Source organism: Nesoenas mayeri, assembly GCF_963082525.1.
Source record: "Nesoenas mayeri genome assembly, chromosome: 2".
NCBI classification, from domain to species: domain Eukaryota; kingdom Metazoa; phylum Chordata; class Aves; order Columbiformes; family Columbidae; genus Nesoenas; species Nesoenas mayeri.
The window spans coordinates 117791598-117818360 of NC_137543.1; the positions used below are offsets into that span (position 1 = coordinate 117791598).

Here is a 26763-nt window from a genome sequence, read left to right on the forward strand (position 1 = left end):
AGATTTACCTGGAGGACTCTCAGGACTTTGTGTCTTTCGTCCTCCACGTTAACAGCACACGCTGCAGCGTGCCTGCCATGGCATACAGTGCTGCCTGCCCATGTCTTGTCTCTGTCCTGTAGCTGTGGTGAGTCTTGTCATGATGCTTGTCGTGATCCCTGTGCATCTTGGTGCATTTTATAAAAATTGGATTATGAAGCACGACTGTATGTAGGGTAAGCAGTGTAGCAGCCACTATTAACGTGGGAAACTGAAGAAAGGAAAGCTGAAGTGAGTTGTGGGTGATGCAAGAGTTAGGAGCAGACTTCCTAGTCACCTAGTGTTTTGTCTGACCCTTACTTCTTCATACCTGATTATCTCCATTCTGGAACATGAAGGTGATAGCACTGCAAAATGCTTTGACATGCGCAGAACACAAGCAGAAGAACGCTTCATTCGATAACTCTGAGACAGATGCCTGCTCAAGGAAATTGGAGAAGGTGCCCTTAGGTGCAGAACAGCTGGCAGAAGGGTTCTGGCAGAGTCCTTGCCACAGCATGGGCCCTGGTTCTTTTGGGGAGCTTGACCTTCATATCAGCTTTGGGGTGCTAAGAGCTTGCTCTGATTTCAGATCTCTATGGCCAGAAGGGAGAAGTATTATCATGCCCATTTCTCCAGCAATGATTGCCATCTGAAAGCAGGCAGTGGTGGCACCAGTGCATGGTGTTCTGTTGAAGTATTCAATTTTACATTATGCCAGCTTGAAGTCACCAGTAGGATGATAGGTTAGAGTACCATTTCCTAGCTGGTGTGGTGTACTGCTACTCAGTGTGAAATCTGAAATGAGGCACAGGCTCACATAGGGCTGGCACCCTCTGCTTCTTTCCCCCGGGGAGGGAGCAGCATGTGTTCAAGCTGTGGCACAGAATAAGCTGTGTCTGGCTGAGGAGGAGGATAAAGTACACATATGGTTTGTTGGTACAGCTAATCTGACCTGGTGAATAGTTATCACCAAGGGAGGCAGCCGTGCTTTGTGGCCCTGACTAGTCTCTCTCCCACTCCCATCCCTGTACTGCCACTGGTAGATGTCTGACCCTGCAGTGTCCTGATTCAGGGAGCTGAATGGCAGGCAAGTTTCCCTGCATTTTGCAGGGCTAATTTCCTGCTGTTTTTTTTTCCTGAACTGTCTCTTGAGACATCAGACAGGTGTTGGTGAGGTAACACATAGCAAGAGAGGAGAAGTATAAATGTTCTTTTATGCAGCAGCTGGCTGTTAGATTGTATGATCTGTACCCTTCGACTGCATCCTGAGTCTTCATAATGGCAAATGCTACAAATGGAAATACAGGTGTGATAGATACTGCAGGAGGAGATGGTAAAATCTGTGTTCTCGTTTTGGTTTTCTTACGAAAATCAGCTGGAAACATGCTTACATGCATTTAATATAGCAATGACTCAAATAGAGGATAAATATAAATCAGTTTGTGTACCTTAGCACTGAAAATAAGTTTTGAAGGCCTTTGGCCTCTCATGTTCTGCATTTCGCATCTCACTGGGATGGTAAAGAGTGTTAATGCTTAGATAGTAATCAGGCTGGCAAGGACACTGGAGGGGTTGTCTTGGTAGGTAGGTAGCTAGCAGCGATCTGTGTAAATGTGGAGAGAGATTTCTTCACAAGCTTGTTAGCGCTTAATATGAAAGCACTTCATTTTAGAAGGGCCAGATGTGCTACATTTGACTTCTGATGAACAATTAACAAAAAATAATCTTTTCAGTGGCTTTTTGTCTTTGCTAGGGATAGAGAGAAAGGCTGCTGGAAATTTATTCTTTATGCTTAGATGCTTCCTTCTTTTGCAGTTACTTCCCCATACTGGAATACCTTGATGATTTTTCAAGAAACTGTTTCCATTCCAATTAATAAACATCTCAGTAGGAATATGCTGTATCATTTGAACCTACAATCCAAGTCTTCTTGGAACAAGAACTTTGAATGGCTTATAAGAAGCTTCAAAAAAACCTTCCTTTCACATCATGGTATGATTGTAGACTCGTAATTTCACCCAGGTTATCTCTGTTGGTGACATTTATAAAGAACAGTTTCACAGTGGGATAGCCAGCAGTGTCTTTTCATACCTGAAGTGTCACTAGGAAATAGTGAAGAGATCTGACACCATTTGTATATTTTTATGCTATAGGATTCATTTGATGATCTATAGAAGCTGCTCTCTATAAAAACAGTACACATCAGACAGAAAGAAAACCTCAAAACCTATTGGGACTGCTATGAAGAAACAAACAAATCATTCATAAATTCCCTCCTCTTTCTCAAATCGTAGAGAAACTGCTCTGTCTTATGTGTCAAGAATGGGGGGGACGTTATTTTTCACTAATGTCAAGAAGTGACCATACCTAGACTGCATCCAGTTGACAATAACCTAATGGTCTGTGCCATCTCACCTCTTGTACCACCATTTTTGTATATTTTCTGTAATCATCACTATTCTCGATGGGGTCTCAGCTTGTTAAGTTCTGCACTGATATGTAAGAAGGTATTATCGCTGCTCTGATGAGGCCACCATCTGTGAGGAAAAAAAGGGAATCTGCCATCATCTACCTTTCTTTTTTTGTTGTTGTTGTGTAATCTTTTAATCCAGTAATTTTTTGATCAAAATCTTGCAGATGGTACATGCTTAGTGACCTTATTGCAGAGATCAAATGAGGAATTGTTTGTTAAATAACTGTATCAGGAAGGATTTTCCATGAGTGGGGGAATGTGCAAGAAAAGGTATGACAAGACTTCTGTGCTGATTCCTGTTATTCACTGTTGGATCAAGTATAGTGGATTTGGAGTGTATTTGATTTTATCAGTCAGTAAAAACTAAGTAGCTTTGTTAGCTAATGTGTCATTAAAGATCAAAATATCTACAGACTATCTCTCGTATATGCTGTACGCCATCACATTCTCTAATATATGCTATTTCTCAGTAGTCTTTGAGTCCACCTAACGAACTATCTTGTCACCCTGTGTAACTATCAATACTGTGAAGTCCTAATTGAACAAATGCGTATGGTTACCTTCATTCCCGTGCAGGGCCTGGTGAAGGAAAGCCAGCCATCTACCTAAGGTTTTGTGTGGTAGCAGCCAAGGTTCATTATGTTTCTTTGACAATGCGGGGTCCATCTTGGCACTTATCATGACCGTACTGCAAATGCAGTACAGTGAGGATCTCAATATTTAAAATATAAAATAAAGTCAGAAGTGAAAGACAACAAGTATTTTTCATCGCCATACCATCAAAACAAGAGAAATTACGTAGGGCCAGCCACACATTGATGCAACGTGGGTGCCTGTTCAAAAGAAATTTGGCCAACCTGCCTTAAGGAATGTTGATATAAAAAAAGAGCCAGGCGTATAAACAACAAATATCAAAATATATCAATACATCAAAAAGTATCACATTTGCACAAGCTGACACCCTGCCCAGGACACAGTATACAGTAAAGGGGTTAACCTGGACCACAGACAGAACTGTTGTTGCTCTCCTGCACCTTCAACTTTTCCAAAAGTTTAGCTTGGGGTTAAAACATGTTTATTAAGTACAGCCGGGATGTTCACATTAGTGCTTATGCTGGCTTATGTGTTGCAAAATGAATCACATCGAGTTAATGGCACACTTTAACTGCTGCAGCGTTTTTTGAATTAGATTTCACACTAGTGAGCTGATGGTCTCGTGACACAACAGAGCGGTCGCCATTTCCCTGTGGATGCTGTGTGCAGTATGGGGATAGTTCGGTCTTGATATATTTGTACTACTAAAAGAAAGAGTTTACTTGCTGGAAAGTGGAGAGAGAGCCTGTGTTCCTAGTCCAACTCCCTTCAACTATCATGAAAAATACTGGAAGGAAAAAAAGTCAAACAAAAACCTTGATATTCTTTATTTTTATTAGAATTTTAACAACATGAGTAAGTTGAAACCTGTAAGCAAAGCGATTATATGAGGAGGGTCTAATAAAGTTGTTCAAGCTACAACCTACTTTGATTGTTGAATCAAACTGAATAAAGCAGGCTGCTTTGATGGGTTTTTAGCTTCCACGAACATAACTGGCAGTGACATCTTCTCTTGCTTTAATGGCAATGGTCTTCTGTAGGCTCGGAGTTTCATAATTAGCTGAAAGGAAAGAAAAAGTTGCTCTGGTCACTACTACAGAGAGGAGAATTGCTGAACCAAGACTACTATCCCCAGTTCAGCCAGTGAAATCTCACTAATTTCATCAGGAAATGATTATTTAAAAAAAAAAATTCTCCCTGAGCAGAAGAGCAAGTCAAAAGCTGTGGATCAAATTCTCAGGGATTCCATGACTAGTGGTGATTAAGGATCTTTAAAAAGAACAACCAAGCAACCCAAGCACCGTAAAGGCGTTTACAGGTTGTTCCCAGAGGACAAATGTTGAGAGTCTGAACTATGTTTCTTCAGAAAGGGTACAGTTAGTGAGCCAGATTCTGTCCTTGGACTTGGGGAGGAACTTGTGTGCTTAGAATGGGAGCTTCCCCAGGATCACAGCTTTAGTATCTGGACTGTAGAGTGGGAGGAGGAGGGAAGGCATAATGTACCCAAGGCAAGAAACAACAGCACAGCTGTTTTGCAGCCGCTAATGTAGCCCCCAGATACTGTTGTTCCTTTTTAATCTCAAATCTTCAGGGAAGTGAAACTCATAGACATAGTGGTGTATTCCTAAACCTTGTATTTCCACAGCAGTGCTGGAAACCACCCATCTCAAATACTTCAGGAATCTCTGCATGGCTGGATTTGGGGTGTTCTCCCCCTTTGGTACCTTCTCCAAACCTCACCCAGTCTTACAAAACATGAGAACCGCCCTAGTCCTCCTGCTTCCAGCAACCTCACAACCTCTTCCCAGGGAGCACATTGTCTCCATCTTCATGCCACACTTGCTTTTAAGGAGAAGTACCTGCTTTGTTCTCCATCCAGAAGGCAGTGATATGCGGCAATGTCTTTCTCCAGCTGTTGTTTGCTGGTCAGCAGATTTTCACGATCCCGCTGCTGCTGCTCGGTCTCTACTTTGATTTCTCCCATCTCTGCCTCCAGCTTGGAAATGACAGAGCCTAGGTTCTGCAGTTCGATGTCATGCCAGTGCTTGGCGTCATATAAAGAGTTCTCCAGACCCCTCTTCTGTAAGGGCAGGACAACAGACATCAAAACAGTCAAGTTTTCAGAGGCTTCGTAGTCATTTTTATTCCAGTTTGACCAATATGTCTATTGAATACGTTTAAGTGGAGATGTAATATTTTGAGTATTCCTTTCTTTAGATGCTTTGAAAAATTTGTATTATCATTACAAAGGTTGAACTACTTTGGTTACAAGGTGCAGAATTCTTCACATTGTCAAGTACTTCCCACCTAGCAATCTCAGTGAAATTATTATCGAGTATCGAGACACTGAAGATTGACATTTGTGGCCCGGTTGTCAAATGTGTTACATTTAATGCACCATGTCAATCAAGAAGAGCCCAGAAATATCTGGCCTCTTTGGAAACAGTATCTGCTGGAAATAGGATTTATACTTAAGCGTGCATCAGAAGATGGGAATGTTTTCCTTTGATGGCATGCTGAATTCACACAGAATGTGCCCACCCATTGAAAACCCAGCATTACTTACCAAGGTTCTCAAAGATTCGGTTTCTGCTTGCAAGCTCTGTATTTTGCAGGCGGTTTCATGGAACTCAGTTCTGAGGCCCTCCACCAGCTCTTCCTCCTGGGTTCGCATGGCAGCCGTCGTTTCAGCCTGCTGCTGGTACAAGTTTGCAACTGCTGTCATAGCCTACTCAAATTATGTTTTAGTTTCCTTACATACCAAACTGACAGCTAATATTTTCACAGTTTGTCGTTATTCTAAGTTGGATTCTTGTATATTAAATCCCCCAGCTGGATGCCTCTTAGTGTCAAAATTACCATATTTTCTATGCATTTACTGTAAAATGGCTTATAGACATGTCTATATATTTTGCTTATAGATATGTCTATATATTTTATCTATGTCAACTAAAGCTGTTCAGCATTCATACTAGTATGTTTAAAATTACCTATAAAAGAAAACATTGCTGTAATTCTTCATTTTGTAGCTATACTATAATTTAAGTGTTTTCACTTAGTCTATTGGATTTCAGAAGTATTCACACCTTGATTTTTCACATAGGATTCTGTGAGTTAGAGAGCAAGTCATATCACAGAAGTCAGAAACATAATTTCTGTTAATTGAATTAAGATACTCCTACACAATTTAATGCTTTTGTTGCTTATGGGTTTTGTATGTGTTTAGTTCAGGCTCCTTGAAAATAGGTGAAGGAAAAGGTACCTTAGTAAAAAGAAAATTTATATACGTTTTTAATGAGGCCTGAGATGAAGGTTTTCAATCCAGAGCTCTGGGCTCTCTAGCACATACAATTCTTCAGTCAAAATCTATGTTTCTTCTGGCTGACACTGAAGTTAAACTATGAAAAATACTTCCATTCCACTCTGAAAATTCATCTTGACCTTGCTCTAATTTTCTGATTATGCATTCTTTTATTTTAAAAGTAAGGTCAATGACCACACCTTGGTCACTGTGAATGAAATAATCTCAGGTGCAAAAGGTCATTTAAAGTACCAGTTAATTCACGATCAGAATTTAGGATTTATGAACCTGTGTTGCAAATGGCCAAATTTCAGTCCAAACGCCAAAACTGTCCTTTCCAGCAAATCGCACAGAGCCTGGGTTTTCCAGAAATACTTCACAGGGGCTTGTGCTTCAGAGAGACATAATCCCACCTCACTAGTCCTGGTGAACCCGATGTCATGGTCATGGACCTGCCACTCTGGAGTAATTCATGTCTCTTAAGTTGTGTTGAGAGTGTAGTCTGCATGTTATTATGATACGAGGACTATAAATGCCTCCTTTAAAGAGATACACAGGGCAGGGGCAGTGCCTTTGCATCCATATTTATAGCCTCTACACATTGCCCAAAGCCTGGCATCTCTTATTCACATTTAGCCTGCTGGTGGCCCAAATGCTACCTATAAATCCCACTTGCCCTCACCACAGGTGATGTTGAAACTCATCCAGGAGTTACCCTAAGATGTCACAGCTACCTGACGTTACTGATGTGAATGTTAGAATGGGCGGATGGAGTAGATGGAGGTGGCCACATCAAGACCTAAATACTGAGGATGACGCAACAAGCAAGCACACACTGAATGAGCTCTAAAGCATTTGGTACACACAAGGTTTTCCCATCCTCCTTACAGGATTACCACCTGAGTTGCCCCAGAAGTCCTTGTGGGGAATGTCACTGGGCATGACACTTGGCTTCAGCTTTGGGGTTCCTTCTGTAGAGAAGTACAAATGTAGTCTTTGTGCCCTCTTTGCTAGGCAATTCATGATTTCTGGTGTCTCTGCTCTTCCTATTCCTGAGGTGCTACACAAGGGAAAGGCTGTACTGAACTGTGGTGCCCACAAACTGGACTAATGGAGGGAGAGGATGAAATAATCCTCCTAAATCTTAATCATTTTGGTGCCTGCGTTTCCTAGGAATGTGCAGATTTCAAGCATGCCTGTAGAGTTCTGAGCCAGGCGTTGTGCAAGAGTGCAGAATCTCTCATTAGTCTGTTTTTTATGGAATCAAGATAACTAAAGGATGATTAGGGACAGCCTACACTAGGGATGACAGAGGCAGATGTGTAATCATGTGCCCTGGGCAGAGCATTGCCGTGGATCTACAGCTGGACAAGAGACAGGATGTGAAGAGGTCTAGTTCCATTATGACAGAAGTTTAGCAGCTTGATGACTCAAGGTTTACTGCCTTGAGGATGAATCATGAATTAGCAGGATTTATGGATGGCAGAAAGCAGTACAGATTAGCAATGAGCAGGGCTGGATATGTGGAATCCAACTACATGAATGCACAGCACCACATCATTAAATGAAGCATTTTTCAGGAGAAAATATTAAACAGCTTGTGTGCCTTACAAGGGTTTAAATCACTTGCATCAATTCAGGGAAAGGTTTTGAGCATTATGGACAAAAAAGTGCACAGATCAAACCAAAGGACTTGAGATTTGCGGTTACTAACTCATCTAAAAAAAAGTCCCATGTGAAACCTTGTTATGTATGAATGTAAATCAGTATGTTTTGGTGCCGGAATACCCATGAAAAATCTAGCCAAGACAGCAAGTCTAGTCAGAAGACAAAGCAAATGAGGCAAGGGAATTAGTCAAAAAATAACAAAAATATTGCCCTGATGTCTAAGTCAGTGCTAGGAGATAATTTGAAATACCTTGGTCTCACCTGCTCACAGCTACACCAAAGAAGGAGTGCAGAGCAAGGGAATTAAAATATTAGGGACCAAGGAAACCTTCACAGAGAGAGACTAAAGAACTAGTAATGAAGAGCAAAGGAGAGAAGGGAACTGCTCTCCCTCCTCTGATGTCGCAAAAGGGTAAGGGCAAATTTTTCCCAGTGTGGATAACCAAATGGTGCAACTTAGCCACATAAGATAATGTAAGCCCTCAAGCTTAGTTGAAAAAAGAAGAATTCTTGTTATCTGTATAAATAGTCATAACCTGAATAGATCTGTATGAGATACAAAACTGTACGAGATACAAAATTGCATCATCTGGGTTTAATGAGAGGCATAGTTGGGGACAAAAAGCCCTAGAATGTCATACCAGAACCTACTCTGAACTGAAACTCATTTTCCAGTGATCTGTGATATTCTGATTCTTCCTCACATTAATAAATAAATAATTCAATAAATCAAGCAAACAACAAAAACAAACAAACAAACAAAAAAACAAAACAAAACAAAAAAAACCAAAACAAAAAACCCAGGAATGGCTTAAATTAGTAAGAGCGTAGACTAAGATGGCCAAGTAGGGATATGTTAGGTTATGTCTGCTTGTTGACATTTCTCTGCAGTGCCTGGTGTTGGCCGCAATCAAGGACATGATGGCAGCAACCAATGGTCAGTGTGGTATGAGCTGGCGGTTTTCTCCTCAGATGATATCTCTCTGCAGCTAAAAGACCAATTATTGAAGGTATGAAAGAAATGGGAAGAAAGAAGTTTTGAGGGTGTGTTTGCGCAGGAGGAGGTGGAACAAGCAGGACAGGAAAGTGGGGACAATGAAGAATTTGTTGCTGTCAGAGTAATGTTCATTTTGCTGAAACTTAGCATCGGGCCAGGAACAGATTTTCTAGGCAAAGCTGAGAATACTCTGGCTTTTCAGGGCTGCATATGCGTTGTATGGAGATGCTCTCTGGGCTCATGTAGTTTATTACTGTGTCATCAACTTCCTTTGTGCTGTACAAGCTGAAAATCAGGCCCCCGCAGACTAACCTTACAGATACTTTGTTTAGTAATAGTCTGACACTCTCACAAACTTGACGGGACCTCTGGGGTGGGTCCTTGTACATTCCCTGGCACCTTTGGTATCACTGTTGTCACAGGATTTTACTTCTTTATTTTGAAAATAAACACCTACTCAGAGCTTGCATATGTCTTTGCAAACATATTTCTTGCTTTTTCTTCTTGCTGTTTGCCTTCACTACCCCCTGCTCCTCTCATGGCAGCTCTGTGCCATGGAACAAGGGGGGCTGATTTTTGCTAAATATTTCTATAGCACAGCTGTAGTTGTGATTTGCTGTGCCGTGCTCTGTTGTAATAGCCAACTCAGAATGAGAAGGCTACTAACAAATAGGATTGGCCACTGAACTTTATGCTTCAGCTCTGCAAAAATACTTACTTCAGCCAGCCACGCTGGAAAATGAACGAGTGATCCTTTGTGACAGAGAAAAAGCTGCATTTAAAGGCTGTTCAGACTCAGAGTCGGGAGAGGAGAACACTTTTAAAGGGAATGGCTATTATCATCACTTTTAATTTCTAAGTTAATGTCCAGTTTTTCCACTGCTGCCAAAGGAAAAAAATTCAAGGAGAAACCCACAAAAAGTCTGTAGCTGTATACTTAGTGTAGAGCAATATGTTTTGCCCTTTTGATTTATAGACCCATTAAATTGTTTGGTGGAGGAACAGCCCTAGTAAGAAGGGTAATGACTGTGACTTGCCCTACACAGAAGAAATCAACTGATTTTGTTTTTCTTAGCCAACGTTTCAGAGTCGTTAGAAGGCTCCCGCAGATATTCATGATATCAGCAGGGCCATTTCCACCGCTGCTTAATGCTGTGCATCCCACGAAAGCCACCAATATTTATGAGTGTATTTTCCCATGGATTTGGGCCAAAAATCCTTTAGGTTTTTACCATCTTTTTTTCTTTTTTTGAGAAAAAAGCAAACACCAACCCTCAAAATTGCTGTGTAGTATTAGTAGTATCTTGGACTGCATCAAAAGGAGCTTGGCCAGCAGGTCAAAGAAGGTGATTCTGCTGCGCTGCTCTGCTCTGGTGAGACCCCACCTGGAGTCCTGTGTCCATCTCTGGAGCCCTCAGTACATGAAAGACATGGACCTGTTGGAGGGGGGCCACAGGAGGCCACCAAGATGATCAGAGAGCTGAAACACTTCTCTGTGAGGACAGGCTGAGAGAGTTGGGGTTGTTCAGCCTGGAGAAGAGAAGGCTCTGGAGAGACCTCATAGCAGCTTTATAGTACCTAAAGGGGACCAACAGGAAAGATGGGGAGGGACTCTTTGTCAGGGACTGTAATGATATGACAAGGGGTAAAGGCTTTAAACTGAAAGAAGGTAGATTTAGATTAGATATAAAGAAGAAATTATTCACCACAAGGGTAGTGAGGCACTGGAACAGGTTACCCAGAGAAGCTGTGGATGCCCTATCCCTGGAAGTGTTCAAGGCCAGACTGGATGAGGCTTTAAGCAACCTGCTCTAGTGGAAGTTGTCCCGGTCCATGGCAGAGGGGTTGGAACTAGTTGATCTTTAAGGTCCCTTCCAACCCAAACTGTTCTGTGATTCAATGATTTTGTGTTTTCTTGAAATCCTGTCATGTCCAACATAATGTGAGTTACAGAGCACTTACCTTGGTACGGAGCAGGGCACCTGTCTCAGCACGATTCTTTTCAATGTCTCTCTCCCAGTGGATTCTGATTTTTTCCAGTATGTCATCCAGGCCACTCCCCAGAGGAACATCAAGCTCTTCCAGCTGAGATCCAGCAAGCTGCTTGTATAGCACCTTCACATCCTTGAACAAAAATAACAGACACAAAAGCAGGTGAACTGGACAACTGAATGGTAGCTTCAGAGGAGCTCGAGGAATGGTTAGGGTTGGGAGGGACCTCTGGAGATCATCTAATCCAACCCACCTGCTAAGGCAGTTACACCTAGAATAGATTGCACAGGTGCCACAAACAGAGAGAATAATTAGATTTGGTCCCCAAAGGTGTTTCTGCATTAATGATTTAGTGCACTGGAGGGTTTCTTTTTTCAGCTGTGCATTTGCCTTGCTTCTCCATGGGGAATCTTGCTGCAGCTCCAGGTTAGTAGAAGTGGTTTCCCCATTGGTGGAAGGAGATTGAAGCACCACGGCACTGCCTGGAGCAGCCCTCTCACAGTGGCACGTTCCTTCAGCAGTCAGAGCTTGACACACGCACACTGTACATCTGGGACCTAAGCCCACCACAGGTGCATTGCCAGTAAAGCTGCAATTTGGGCTTTGGGTCAAGGAGCTAACAGCTTACAGCAAATCAAACCCTGCTCTTCCCTGTCTGCTGCACCACGCAGTAACCTAGACATGCATCTACTGGGAGATACGACAAGTTGTGCAAAACAGCAGGAGCTCCACAGCCTCATATCTTGTGTGAGCCACGTTTGCTTTTGTGCATGTCCATGTTAGATGAAGAGTACTCTCCTTCTCCATGACTGCATTGTGATCCTTCTTTACATATAAGTGCTCCAAAAACACATAAGCAGTAGAGAATTAGTGTGTCAAGAATTGCATGCCTAAAGGTAGTGCATCAGTTGTACATTGTATTAGGAACACAAGAATGAATGAGTTTTGCATGTGTATCTGAACTGTCTGGCACCACAATTCTTTTATGTCAACCTGTTTATGTATGCTATTGGCACAAACAAAAAAATAGTATAAAAGCATCTGGGAATTGTATTTGTAAGCAGTGTCCCCAACAAGGACAATACTGGAAAAAAATGGATTTGAATTATGTGAATTATGAACCTATAAGAATGAAAGGCTCAAAATGTACCCACTCCAAGTTCACAGAAGCTTCAAAAGGACTTGACACTGGAGGAGGCACTGGAGGAAAAAAGGGTTTGAATTAGTTCGACAAAGTCCTTGGGACTTTACTGTGCCAGAGCTCAGCTGGAGTAATTGCAATAGTTGCTTCCAGCCCTTATTCTGTGACTTCTTTTGAGCAGCTTCCTCTGGTGCCGCAGCCATGGGAAAATCAGGTCTGTGCTGGAGTGGTTCTGTGAATGCTCAGATAGTCCCAACAGATAAAGACAGGAGCATCCTTCCATCCTGCAAGGGCTCCTCACTGGCTAAATGTGGAACAAGAGGAGCTGTTGGAAAGGTATTGTTCTCATTGTGGTGTATATAGGGGCAATCAGTGCTGGCTTTTCTGGTTTCACAGCAATCATTGCAATACACAGAGATCTGAAAGGGATCTTGTGTATTTCTATCCATTTTCTGTTTTCCCTCTTAAATAATTTCTGTCTTTCTCATGGCATGCAGTGGTGATGAAGCCACTGGTTATTTTCTGTAAAAAGTCAGCCTTGGGATTAGACTCATGAAAGTAGGGAGAGGATGAAGCAACCTCATCTTGGCAACCCAAGTCTCTTTATGACTGCAAATGTTGCTGAAATCTTGAGGTTGAAGAAATAACCTGTATGAAATGTAAGGTAGGCAGTGCCTTGCTTCTGTGAGCCATCTGAACTCAAGCTCTCTTCTACTTTTGAGCACAATTGTTTGCTGTCCTTTTGTGGGATTAGCAGTAGCTCCGTATTTGAGCCCACATCAGTAACGATGCAGGTTTGAGTCCAATCTTGAAACTGCTGCTGAAGGGAATAAGCCACCTTCATGCAAATAGTGCTGGTGAATGTAATAAGTGGGAAAATATTGCAAAACCAGGTAATAATGGGCTTCCCTTCTAGCTGCCTGTCCCCATGACTTGCCTCAGTGGTGTGTTGCTCAGGAGAGACTTGGTTTTGGGAACTGAGCAGCTTGCAAAGCCAACCAGGATATTTTCGAAGAGCCTGGTTGATGCTCCATATTAGCGCAGCAGGACCAGAGCTTTTTCCCTGCACAGACATTTTCTCTTTAAATCTCTGGCTGAGAATCAGACCTCCCTGTTGAGATGTCCACATACGTGACTGGCAACCCCGTGACCTTCATGTGGTGTCTAGCAAGAAATGATGACATCTCTTCCATGTCATTCTTATCAGATGAGAAAGAGTTAAAACTTAAATGTAAGCAATTTGATCATGCCTCAGAGGTCAGTGCTTTAAGTTAATAGAGAAGAGCGAAATAGGAGCAGTTTTCAGGAGAATCCCACCACCCAGAGATGGCAGGTAGAGCGTTTTAGTGCTTGCTTTGCACTGTATGTGTGATACCAAGTGGATGAAACAGGTATACATTGGCTTTGCATTGTCTCAAGTCTGGACTTACTTCTTCATGAGTCTTTGACAGCAAAGTTAGTTCTTCTTTCATGCTTTCTATCTGACTCTCCAGATCCATTTTAGTTAGGTTAGCATCATCAATCACTTTATATAGAGAATTAATTTCGTCTTCCACTGCCTTTCTGAATGGCTGTTCATTTTCATACCTGCAGAGAAAAACAATCAAACAAACAAACAAACCCAACCAACTAACCACCCCCCAAAAAAAACCCAAACAACAACAAAAACCAAACCTAAACCTTAATACAGCACAGCTCAGCAAGAAAAACCTGCTTTTTTTCTTTTTTTCAAATGACACCGTTCATGCTAATTAGCTCATCTGTGCCAAACACAGGCACAGAAGATATACTTTGCTCTCACCTTATCTCACTATGCTTGAATTTAACTACCTGAAGTACCCTGTCATTAACTCAGAGTGTAATAAAACAAGCCAAGTTAGCAGTCTGCACTACAGTGGTTATCAGCCTGATAGGATTCCTGAATAAGCATGGAGAGGCACATGGTCTCCTGCTATATCTGGTTTTTATATACAGTATGACTATGAGTGGCTTTTTCTCTGCTTGCTTAGCTGTAAAATGATAATACCTGCTTGTTCATCTACATAAAAGCTTTTCAGAGCTATGGTTAAAGAAACCATGTGTGCATCATGCTTTATTTTTACTAACAGACATGCTGATGGCAGCCTGTTCTATGTTCCAGGGTCCCAGCCTATCCTTAAGACCAAATCCTAGTGGCCTCAAAATAAGCAGGAAATTTGAGTGGTTGGTTTGTCAACTAGAATTGCTGTTAAAGCAAATGGCTCATTTCTAAACCATGGCCACAATGGTAGAGAAAAATGTGGCAGGCAGTTGCTAGTCTACAGCACTGCTTGCTGTGTTGCTCTCATTGGAACCTTTTCATTTTAGATGTTCCTTTGAAAATGTGGCTGGGTTGTGTGGTGAATCTCCTGGGGTGGAAAGCTTTTGTGTCAAACCCATCCAACCTGGGGACATGGTGGCCAGGGAGGTTAGACAGGGGGGCTGGCAGGTTAGATGGGAGCCAGCTTCATAAACAAGTTCTGCACTTTGCCCCTTGAGAACCACCTGCCTTTCTGGGAGTTCAACAGCTTGGGAAAGTAGCAGCTGATCCCAGTGAGCATTAGGAGCTTTCACTGTGCAGTGGATTGATTTGACATTGATTTTGTTATGTAGACTGCTTGTTCAAGTCAGATGACATTTTTGAAAAACGTGTTTTAAAACTACTTAATATATGAGTGTAGTTTGCTGGATGTAAAGCCATGAAATTAGTATCTCAGAGTTGTACCATTCTGAAATAAAGACCAAACCTAAGAACGTGATTAATACACTTATTGATATGATTAAATAAAATAATACCAGAGAGAGAAGTTTAAGGGATGATAAAAACCAAAGGAAATAGCAATCAATTAGTTTTAAGTACAGTTTGTGTCAGATCTTGTGAAAAGCTGTTAGTAAATGAATGAGTCTGTTATGAGTAAATGCTAGAAGGATCACATCTCCTGAGTAAAATTTAAAGAGCTTCATATACTCATGTACATGAATATTAGGCTTTGCAAATGGAAATGCATTAAAAGTAGTTTGTCAGTATTTAAGATCATCTTTTACTATTCATTTCTGTCAGTAAAGATAAGGAAAATCAGTGCAGCCCATTTATTTTTTCTTATCTAATCTTTCCACGCTGACATTTGTAGTGGTGCAGTTTCTGCTTTTCAGCTGCTGCAGCAGAATGATTGTTACTTCCAAAACCATTTGTGTTGTACTGGAAATTAAAACTAAAAATCACATGAAGTTTGCCTTTGTAAAATATCAACCCCAATATGAATGAAAACTGACTTCTCAGTAAGAGATCAATATCTGTATACCAAAAAATAGCTTAAGTAATTTTGCTAGTGCATATTTTTGTTACTATAAATCTTCAAAATCTTCCAAAATAATGTTAACATCATAATTATTTTGATGTTACAAAACACCTCCCAAATCAGGGTGTTGAATATTCAACTTAAAAGAAGGGGCCCATTCTACTCACTAAGCGTTACTCCCCTATAGAGTCAGGGTTTTCCAAGGCAAAGTTGCAAATAAAGTGGCCAGCGAGGTGCCACCACAAGACTACCTGTCTTTAAAATCTTCAGCACAGGCTTGAATGTTCTCAGTGTGCAGCATAAGACGAGCATTTTCGAGGACTGCTTCACCCACCTAGAAGGAGACAACAGAACTCAAGCAATGAAGAGCTTCAGCACATTAGCTACGTGCCTTGTACATGTATCTTAAGCAGATGTATAGCTTCGATTCTGAAAATAATCCTTTAGCCTAGTGCTGTTCAAGTCACTCATTCCAGATAATTTAATTAATTAATTTTGTACATATAAATTCACAGATGCTCTGCAAATAGCCTGTAATTTGTTATCAAACTATTCATTGCTCCTAAGCATTAGTATTCTTGAGGAAACACTTTTGTTCTGCTCATTGCAACGATCGAAGTTCATTACTGTGTGCAAGGTACTTTCATCATTTCAATCCCACTTAAATCTTCTAGATATAATTTAAGTAGCACTTGTGCAATTTCTATTCTACTTCCATATCAGTAATCCTTTCCAGGGCCGCCCTCTTCAGTGAGCTGAGGAATACTTGTTGCTCAGTTCCAAGAGCATCATTTTTCTTCCCTGATGGGATCCTGTAAGCTCTTGTGATAGATATGAGACCTGAGAAGCCCACAGTCTCTGAATATTATTATACCAAGTGTGAAATGCTTTTGAAATATTGTGCATATCAGACTGCGGTGTCATTGCTATGGCTCTGGGGAGGTATCTTTATGCCTAGGAGGCATTTGAGGGGTAAAAAAACAGAAGGCTTGTGACATAGCGGCTTGTTGTTATTCTAGAGGGTTATGTAAAATTATTAAAAAGTGAGAAAAGACCACTGCTTGTCATGGAGTCATACGTGCACTGGGCTATGGAGTTGACCGAAGACATGCTGGATTCAGTACCAGGATTAGAGCAATCATCTCTGCAAATAAGTGTCTGGGGGCTTCAGCCATCCTGTGGTCCATGTTGTTGCTCTGGAGGTGCTAAACTCAACAACTCTTGGTTCTCTTTCAGAAGATACCTATGGAGATTTGCAGTTGAAACTAAACCACCCCATGAATAACAGCCACTTTTTAAGCAGGCCAGGAGAGTTCTTGAAGCACAAATCTTTCTTTAGATAATTAAGTCTGCAACTAAATGAGATTGCAAATCCCCCGAAGCACTCTGCTCCCCTGAGGTAAAACAGGTCATGCAATGTGGAGGTGGACATGCAAGGCTGAAGCTACATGGTAATTAAAATTCATCTTCACGAAATGTGGCTTACTGCTCCAGATGTCTTACAGATGCTTGGACAAACAAATATGAAATATGTGAAGGCATCTGATAAGGAGAGATCTGGAGGAATACCCTATTCCCCACATCAAGAAGGCCACAATGGATCATGAAGTTAAAAGCACTCTGCATCTTTTAACTCTGAGGAGGCATGAGCGTTAAAAGAAGTGGTTTGCTTACTTCTCACCTACTGTTAGGAACAAAAGGGGAAGGTGGCTGTTGCTGGAAGCCTGGACCTGGAGCCCCATTCCTGCCAGCTCCAGCTCAGGGCTTGGCTTCCAAAGGAAACAGAACTGATGCCATTGTATGGGCAGCCAATTTTTCATTAGTAAGTGTGGGATTTCTTGGCCAATTCTAACAGGTATGATAGAGGGAGTGGCCATCTCAGAGACATGCAGTTCCAAAATGTTTCATGAGAGTAGCATCTAGACAGAGGAGGAAGTTCCCATGAATATACTGCCACTGGGCAAAGAAGCCCCAGTGTCAGCATGAGAAAATTAGAGAGCACAGGAACACGCAGGAGTGAGAGATGTTACGAAAGCTACAGGTGTGAGCAGAGAGATGGTATCTGATGGCACACCAGCCAGCCCCGCCGTGCACCACACAGGTACAGAAGACGTTCATGTGCTCTCTTGCACACGGAACAGGCTCTTCTTCATTATTCAACCCCTTGTTTCCTTCTCCCTGCTTTTTTCCAACCCCACTTTACCAGCACTGGCCTAACTCCTCAGCCCCCAGGTCATCCCTTCTGTGGCATTTCAGAGCTGCTGGGCGGACACAGGACTTTGGGGACAGGCTGCTCTGCCGTCCTCAGGTCCCCTTGCACCAAGAAACCCGAGTTTCTCCTGAAAGATGGAGAAAAGACATTTAGTTTTTACATGGCAGCAGCACAGAGGTAGAGGCAGGTCTTTGATCCAAATGCTGAATGTTTTTTTTCTTTTTTAATGTTCTTTTTTTCTACAGAAATTATTTTGATTTCCTGCCAAATCATAAACATATGGATCGTCGAAGAGTTTTTTTTTCCTGACTCAATCAGGGAGCAGAAACACTGCCCCATGGTTTCCCCTCCCCTGTCAAAACAAGCTCATTTGCCTCTAGCATTGAGCCCCTGCAGTTACAGTACCTGACCTAAAGTCTGATGAAAATTAATGCCTTTGAAAGAACTAGGACCATACCATGAGCAAAAGTGACATTAAATCCTGTGAGCTGCACGGTGCCACTCAGAGATGTGTTAATGGCTAACTCCAGAGGCTGGATTCTGTGTAAAATGTTTTTTGGGCTGCATTGCAAGTAGAAGCAGGGAGTAGCTGGTGATTTTCCACTGCCTGGATTTCTGCCTCTTTGCAGAGGAAAACTGGTTTTAAAATCACTTTTCAGTAGTGATCTTCTGGCTTTATTGAAGCGTTTGGGGTGGTTTCTTACCTGCCTCATGAGTGAGGGTCTCTACCAGAGCCCTGGTATCATACTCCTGAGGTCATACTCCTGGTATCATACTCTCCTCTTCACAGACCAGCAGCTAATGCCAAATGTTCAGTGAGAAAGTCCAGGGCTTTCCAGAACTGTACACAAACCTGAACTGTGCCGTGTAAGTAAAAATGGTATAAAAATGTCAAATGTTTGGAAGGCTTCAGGGATGAGAGTTTTAGGGGGAACCAGCAGGCATTAGCCTTTCAGCCCTCCTGGAAATGAGCTGTGTACGCTTTAAATCCGACAGCGAACCTGAAGCATAAACAATGACACAGTAGTTTCTATGTAGAAACTGGGTTTCCTAAAAAATTCTCCCTGATTTGCATGAGCTTCGAAAGCCCTTTCCTAGGCTTGAGAAGAAGAGATGTAAGACTTCCATCTAGTGGCTCTTTTGTTTGATTTAATTCTCCTAATAATCGACAGCTGGATGCAAACACTCAGCATTAGTGAGCCTGATTCATAGCCACTTTGCTGACACATGTACTAAAAAGCATGATGCAGCAGTTCAGAAAACACACTTCTTTGTGCTCATTGGAAATGAGAGGGTTCACAATGCTGCAAACACTTGGGCATTGCCTCCTCTGCTTGCAAAGCAGACGGCAATGCTGTCCTGCCTCACAGGGCTTCTGAGATGCTTAATTCACTGACGCTTATGTGACATTTAAGCAGCCATAATGGGAAATGTTATAAAAATGCAAATATTATTACTAATAATAGCTCCATTAAGTCTTATATTTGCTTTCAACACTCGCATCTGTGATGTACATACACCTTCTGAACATGATCTTTTTTTGCAGCTCTTGAATTAACACTGAATATTTGTGCTGTAAAACGTCTTAAATAGAAAGCAGCAACAATTTTGTTAGATTTCATTGTGATTTTATGGACATGAAAACACAATTTCAATTTTTAGCAAAAAAAAAAAAGAAAATTTAGCAAAATCTGTATCAACATACCAGCCCATTTACTGGGTTATGACTGGCAACAAGGAAAACCAGCTGTTTCAAGGATGTTTGCAGCCTCCAGCCTTGATAAAGGGTGATGTGGTACAGACACTTAGGGGACAACCTATCCCTGGTTGATTTTTAAGACAGATCTGACCAAGCTCAGAACTGTAAGATATACTATACCTTTCAAATTCTTAGTTATGCTTTATCAATATCTTCATATACTTTCACTATTCTTACAAACGCCTAATCCCTTTCTGAATGCTGCTGAATTTGTGGCCTCAGGTGTGGCCAATGATGAATCTCATGGTTTAATTATTTATGTAATAGAATATTATCTGACTTTTGTGTTCACTTCAGTTAAAGCAAATGATGCAGCAGCGGAGAAAGATCAGAAGATGCTGGGCTAGTCTCCCGCACACAGAAAGTGGTTGATATCAGCCCTTTGACTCCAACACATTGTAATTCACAGCTAAATCAGGCTAAAATCACACAAGCCAATGCCTGCAGTAAACTTGAATGCTTTTGGTCATGCTTTCTGTGTTGAAATCCTTCAGAGCCTGAAGAAGGAAAACCCCCAAGGCAGCAAGAGTGGCATTTGTTGCATTGCCTTGGGAAAGGTAATACCTGGACAGAGACTGGGAAGATTGATGGGTCCTTTGCAGATTTCTGCTGCATCCAAGAAAAAACAACTTAATTCATACATTGTGTATTTTATAACTAAACAGGACTGCCTGGTTCTTAGAGCATGAGATATCTCCTAAAGAAATTATCTGTAAAAACTGTAACGTTGCTTGTAAAAGCACAAGCAGAAAAATCTCACCCCCACGCACCTCACAACTATCTGTGAAGGCAGTCCAAGGTTATGCTGTTGGAAGTGGCTGAGAGGACATAAATAAAACCAATTTATTGCCATTTCTGTATGGCAGTTGACCAAGCTCTGGACCATTTTGTGGGAGTTTGTTGTGCCCTTACATCAGTGGCAGAATGCTATTTCACCGACTTACAGATACTAATCATGCACTATGTTGCTTTAGAATAGAATAATAGAATCATAGAATAGTTTGGGTTGGAAGGGACATTCAGAGGTCATCTGATCTAGACCCCTGCAATGAGCAGGGACATGTTCAACTAGATCAGGTTGCTCAGAGCCCCTTCCAGCCTGGCCTTGAATGTCTCCAGGGATGGGGCATCAACCACCTCTCTGGGCAACCTGGGCCAGTGTTTCATCACCCCTGTTGTAAAAAATTTCTTCCTCACATCTAGCCTGAATCTCCCCTCCTTTAGTTTAAAACCATTACCCCTTGTCCTACCACAACAAGCCCTGCTAAGAAGTCTGTCCCCATCTTTCTTATAGGCCCATTTTAAGTACTGAATGACCACAATAAAGTCTCCTCAGATCCTTCTCTTCTTCAGGCTGAACAACCCCAACTCTCTCAGCCTGTCCTCACAGCAGAGCTGTTCCAGCCCTCTGATCATCCTGGTGGGTAGAGTGTGTAACAGATAATATACAGCAGCTCTCTTGGCCCCACAGTGAATAAATTACCATGTGCAAGTCCAAATGTGATGATTCCTCAGGCTGTCAGTCCTGTATATTCTCCAGGCTTAATATAAACACCGAGTAAATGCTGACAGTAAGGCCAGGTGCAATTCAGTATCTGCACAGAAAAACTCTGACGACGTTTCAAATGCTCCCAACCATGCACAAGAGTCACAGCAGTGATAAAAATGGTCCTGGATGTTGATTCCTCCTTCTGCTTTTGTGTTTACTCCTGTGATCTGAACTGTGCTACATGCCATCTCATAGACAAAACAAATCTCTGTGTCTCCCACACAGCCATAATTGAATGGTCACGGAGGCTGAGCTACTCCCTCTCTGTAAACTCACTGAGATTATTTCAAGTGTCCACTTTTCCCAGGTGCTGCCGTGCTCAGTGGGAAGGAATTACCATTACAAACTACCTCTTCTACAGAAGAGACACATTTGAGTATTTTTCCACAAGAAGATTGGGATGAGGCCTGGAGAAAAGAAGTATGCCAAGGATAAAATGAGATTAATTTGTATTTTTGTTACATGAAGTCCTCTCCACAAGAATTTCTCATTCCTCTTGTTTCCTGCAAAAATCCTCCCACTTTGTGCCTGTCCCAATTAGTGTCTCCACCTGCTCTGATAAAAACCAGCTGCCCAGGTGGGTAACTAGTGCTGTGAGCTGGATAGTGGCTTTCCATCATGCCGCTCCTGTCAGTGATACCCTGCTGCAGTGATGGGTCTGACCATTGCAATAAAATACAAGTTGTTTTTCCCCTGAGGGACCCTCGGAGTCACTTGTTGCCACATTTTTTGCCTAGCTCTGTGTTTGAGAGAAATGCTGGCACCCAGTTGTTACTACTGGGAGGAAAACTACCCAAAATGTGGGATGTCAGAACATCCCATGAAGGCCAGGAGGGAAATGGGACCATCTGGTTCACTGCAGTCTCTCCTACCCCACTGCAGGGATGGGCCCATCACATTTCTGATTTTGGGACCAGGAAAGTCCTATGTGGCAATATCCTTGTCTTCTCACTAACAGGGCAGCAGGAAGAGGCTCTTGTCTAGACTCGCTCTGCCTCAGTTTTGTATTTTTATTTGCTTCTTCTTGTTCAAAATCTGTTCCTGTTGTAGGCATTGAGGCTAAAACAGGTGGCAGCTCAAGTGGCTTTCCATCCCAAGACTTTCACAGCTGCTTCATGGGAAGCACATTGAGGGGGTTTATGGCTGTCAGGGATCCCTCATGGCTGAGAGCACCGCTTTGGCTGGGAATCAGATTGAAGCCTCAGAGTTTGCAGGAGGCTGAAAAATGGTATGTCGCATTTAAGTGGATGTGGACATGTATAGAAAATCTGAATATATTTACAAAATTAACATCTAGAAATGTATCTGCCAGGCGTCTCTCATTTCTGTTACAGCTGAACACCTTTTACTTCTCCTACTGGGACACATCATGGCAGGAGGGTACTGACTTCGTATGGTTGCAGCAGTTTCCACAGCAACTGATTTGATGTTATTTTAATAACTATGACAGTTTTGGTGTTGATGCTGGCATACTTTTGCCAATTAGCCCCAAGATGAACAAGTTAATCAGTGTTTGGGCTGGATGAGGTCCTACTTTCATTTTTGGTTAGACGCTTAATATAGAAAAGCAAAGAAACCCATTAGTCGGAATTGTACGTAACAGCTCAGATTATGCCTGAGAAAGTAAAAACCCACTAAGTGATGCCTCTTTTATTGATTTAATTGAAGTAATTCAGAAAACTTTATGTATTCTCTAATGTGTTTTCATGGTTAAATAGATACAGATAATGCTAACCTTCTCTTATTTTGTATGATTCTTGCAAATGTTATTACTTCATAGCTTTATTTTTCTGATACATATTCAAGCTACATTTCATTATGAGCTGCTCTTATTCACTCATAAGAAAAGGAGATGGAGGCAAGGTGGCTGGGTGACAATATAAAGAAAGTTTAAAAGGAAAGCAATTTTGATGAAAAATCATTACATTATTAGGTTCATCTGCACTATAATAGTGGGGTTTCATATAAAGATAAATCACATATCCTACAGTCCTACTTATTTGGTCTTAACCATAGGCCCTGATATGTTTTACAGGTGAGATCTACAGATGGGACACTCGTCTGAAAAACACGGGACAGTGGCTGCAAAGTATTAACCCTCCAGCTCACATCGAAGTTCCCATCTACCTCAGTGAGGTGATAGGTTCAAGGGTACGGCTTTTCATAAGCATCCCAGATTCCAAGCAGCTATTGCCTTCAGCAGCCAGTCCCTTCAGGAAGCTTTATAGGATTAGCAGCAGAAATGTCATTTACCAGTACAGATAACTTTAAAAGTCAGTGCTTAACTGGGCACTTCTGCTGACATGATCTTGGTACAACAGGGTTCAGGCAGCATTCCTAGTGTTCTGGGTGAAGACCTGCCCTAAAAACACAGCGCACTTATAAAAATGCACCCTCTTTCCTATGCCAGAGGTAAAACTCTAGCCAGCCCAAGGTAGAACATGCGATTGTCCCGAGGAACTTAAAGCTGTCTTTCAGGCTTTCTGAAGACCTGCCATCGGCATTTTCTGCACCTGCACAAGCGCTGTTGGGAAGAGTTGTGCAAGATGACAGGCTCTGGCTTTTCAGGGTCTTCTCTGCTCTCAGTGGCTGGGAGTCAAGAAGCTGACACTCGTGATATGCACTGAGACCTTGGGAAGCAGAGTCCTGCATTCCCTGCAAGCAGGACATCAGCCTGCGAAGTCTTACGGGTCAGCAAAAGGAACTGTTTCTTGTCCATGAGGTCAATGCAAACACCATTTCATACCCCCCACAATAAACATTTTCCTGGAGAACCCTGCAGTTTGTGCCATGTGAAGAAGGTGGGTGTAAGGGATGGTCGGATGGCAACAAAGGGAAGGGAAGGAGTCAGTCATTGGTAACCATGCAATTACTATTTTTAAATAAATAGAGGTTTTGAAAATGTGATGAAACAAACAAGGGAATAAAGTAAAAACGTGAATTGCTCATTTTTTAAAAAATAAGTCCTTGTAACTATATAATGTTAAGGGATAAACTAATTCAGTCCTAGCAGTTTAATAATTTTAATGCTCAGTGTAATAACCACAGCTAATAAAACAGAACTAGAACCCCCCACTTTTTAGTCAGCCCAGACTATTGCGCCTTGGGGTGCATTTCAATTGCCTCCATGTGCACAATGCCTGAGCGAATTCTCCTGTTTAACAGGCATTTTCCACAGCACACTTATGACCAGGATAGTTTTAAAACCCTCTGTCTAGGGCACCGTGCCTTGAAACGAGGCGACATTCGTCATAAACATCAATCCTCACCGCTCATCATTGCTAATGCCTCATGAAGTTCCCTCGGTTGCCAACAGTGCTCCGGTACCCACCTGATGGTAAATCGCCTCCCAGTTCTCCCGCAGCGCTCCCCAGCTGCCCACGCTGGCCGCTTTCTTGTCCAGGTAGACCCTGATGTGCTCCTCCAGCTCCTGGTTGACCTGCTCGAGAGCTCGCACCTTCTCGATGTACTCCACCAAGCAGCTGTTCAGGGTTTCGTAGGAGAGAGCCCTGCCCTTCTCCAGCCCCGGGGCCAGGGGCACAGTGGCGGCGGAGCTGCGCAGACCCTGCAGGAAGACGCTGCTGATGCCCAGGGCTCTGCGGGACACTCGGGTGCCCAAGCTGCTCACGCCGCCGGTGGGGACGGTGCCCACGTAGACACCGGGGGGTCTCGCCAGGCTCCCAATGCTCAACCGGCGGCCGGGTGGCCCCGAGCTCTCGGCCGCGGTGGAAGAGGGCTGCTGCCCCAAGAAGGACGACCGGCGCCTGGGCAAGGGCATCCTGCCGTTCCCGCCCGCTGAGCCCTGCTCAGCCCGGCCACCAAGCCCCGCACTGGCGGGAGGGATGTGCCGAGCCCAGCAGGTTGGGGCTGTGGGGGGGGTTCGGCTTTGTGCGACGGCTTTCTGGAAGGGAGGGCTTTGTGCCGCCTGGGAGCGCCCATCACATTGTCCGGGCGGCTGCTGGGTCAGCAATCCCATTTCAGGGGAAATCTCCCTGCTGCTGCTGCTGCAAATGTGGCAGATGAAAAGCACAATGGTGTTTACAGGGACAGCGGGATGGGGATTCAGTACAACGTACGTGTTAAAATACCAGCGGTGTTTTCTATGGTGACACCCAGATGGTTTCCTAGCCCTATACCCACAGGTATCTAGATGTGTATTACAAACACATTAGCTGCACACATCCATGCTCATTCCAGACAAAGTCTCCTGCAGCAAAGCCTTACCTAAAGTTAGCAAAACCCAGAGTTTTGAGGAGCCAGCCACGCCATAGCTGATCCGAGCTGAGCCAGCCTTTCGCCGCCACAGAGCCTCAAATGCTCCCTCAGCCCTGCTGCAGCTTCTGGATTTCTCTGCGCTTTGGCTTCACCACCCGACCAAGGCACATTGTCCCAAACCGAGCAGATTTTATCTAGGGACATGCACCCTCATGTCCACTCCTGCTCAGCCAGTTTAACATTACATTATCAACTGCACTTGGTCTGTTCAACAAGGCCCCATTTCACTCTGGCTGCATAACGTGGTGACAAAGTGAGGCAACTGTGAACCCAAAGAAAAGGGCAAAACAACTTATTGCACGGGATGAGGGAGTTTTCGCTGCTCTTTTTTTTATGCTGCTGCCACTTAGCAACTAGTGATCAGGTGGGTAGTTTATAGTACCTTAGGTAGTATGTGTTCATGCTACAGTGGGATATGTAATTATACAGCGTTAGGTATAGCTTTTTCTGCCTATGAATAGGGGTGCTTCAACAGCTGGGGTGCCAGACTTACTCCAGTGCAGGATTACCATGTGCACACCTTTGTAGGCACAGAATCATGGAATAGTTTGGGTTGGAATGGACGTCGAAAGCTCATCTAGTCCAACCCCCCTGCCATGAGCAGGGACATCTTCAACTAGATCAGGTTGCTCAGAGCCCCGTCCAGCCTGGCCTTGAATGTCTCCAGGGATGGGGCATCAACCACCTCTCTGGGCAACCTGGGCCAGTGTTTTACCACTCTCATTGTAAAAAATTTCTTACTCATGTCAGGCCTGAATGTCCTTTAGTTTAAAACCATTACTCCTTGCCCTATTGCAACAGGCCCTGCTAAAAAGTCTCTTGTTGTCTTTCTTACAGGCCCCTTTTAAGTACTGAAAGGCCGCAATACTGAATGAAAGGCATGCCTGTAATGCGCTGATGCTGGGCATTGCCCTAATGCGGTGGAGGTTTGTACAGGGGTGACGGTGAGACTTTGGTGAGATAGAATACAATCAGAAATCCCTGTCTTCTGCGGGTGCCTAATCCTGGCCTGCCGGGTTGGTGGCTGGAGTTTGTTTTGCTTATTTTTTGAGGACTGCGAGGTCACCATTTCCCTGTTGTGTGAAGCTTGGGAATAGTGCAGCATCTCAGCTGCACAGCTTTGCAAATATATTTGGCTAATTTCTAGGCATTCTGCATTTAGATTACCAAGCAAACTGTGCTGGCTAAATGACAGGAATCTTCCAGTATTTCTTACACAACATTTTCAGTGCATTTGCTCTGTGTCAAATAAAAAATAATCTGCCTTGCAAAAGCAATAGCACCTACAGAAAACAAGTGTAAAACTATGGACTTTTTTGCAAAGAACTGAATTTAGTTCTCTGTAACCTCATTCTCTCTTTCCATGAAGGCCCTCATGGGATTGCTTTCACTCTTGGCAAGACCCTCAGGAAGTTTATAATCAACTAGTGATTTCCAGGAGGCTGTTTAGTATTTGATCATGAG

General features: G+C 42.9%; 1 protein-coding gene across 1 annotated transcript; it reads right to left on the reverse strand.

The window, feature by feature from the left end:
• Nucleotides 1-4916: 4916 nt before the first annotated feature.
• BFSP2 (beaded filament structural protein 2) lies at nt 4917-24802 on the reverse strand (the record flags this gene model as incomplete). Its single annotated transcript, XM_080364189.1, has 6 exons — nt 4917-5168; nt 5655-5786; nt 11017-11178; nt 13618-13774; nt 15756-15838; nt 24356-24802. The coding sequence occupies 6 exons, from the start codon at nt 24800-24802 to the stop codon at nt 4917-4919; spliced, it is 1233 nt and encodes a 410-aa protein (XP_080220315.1).
• Between the last annotated feature and the right edge of the window lie 1961 nt (nt 24803-26763).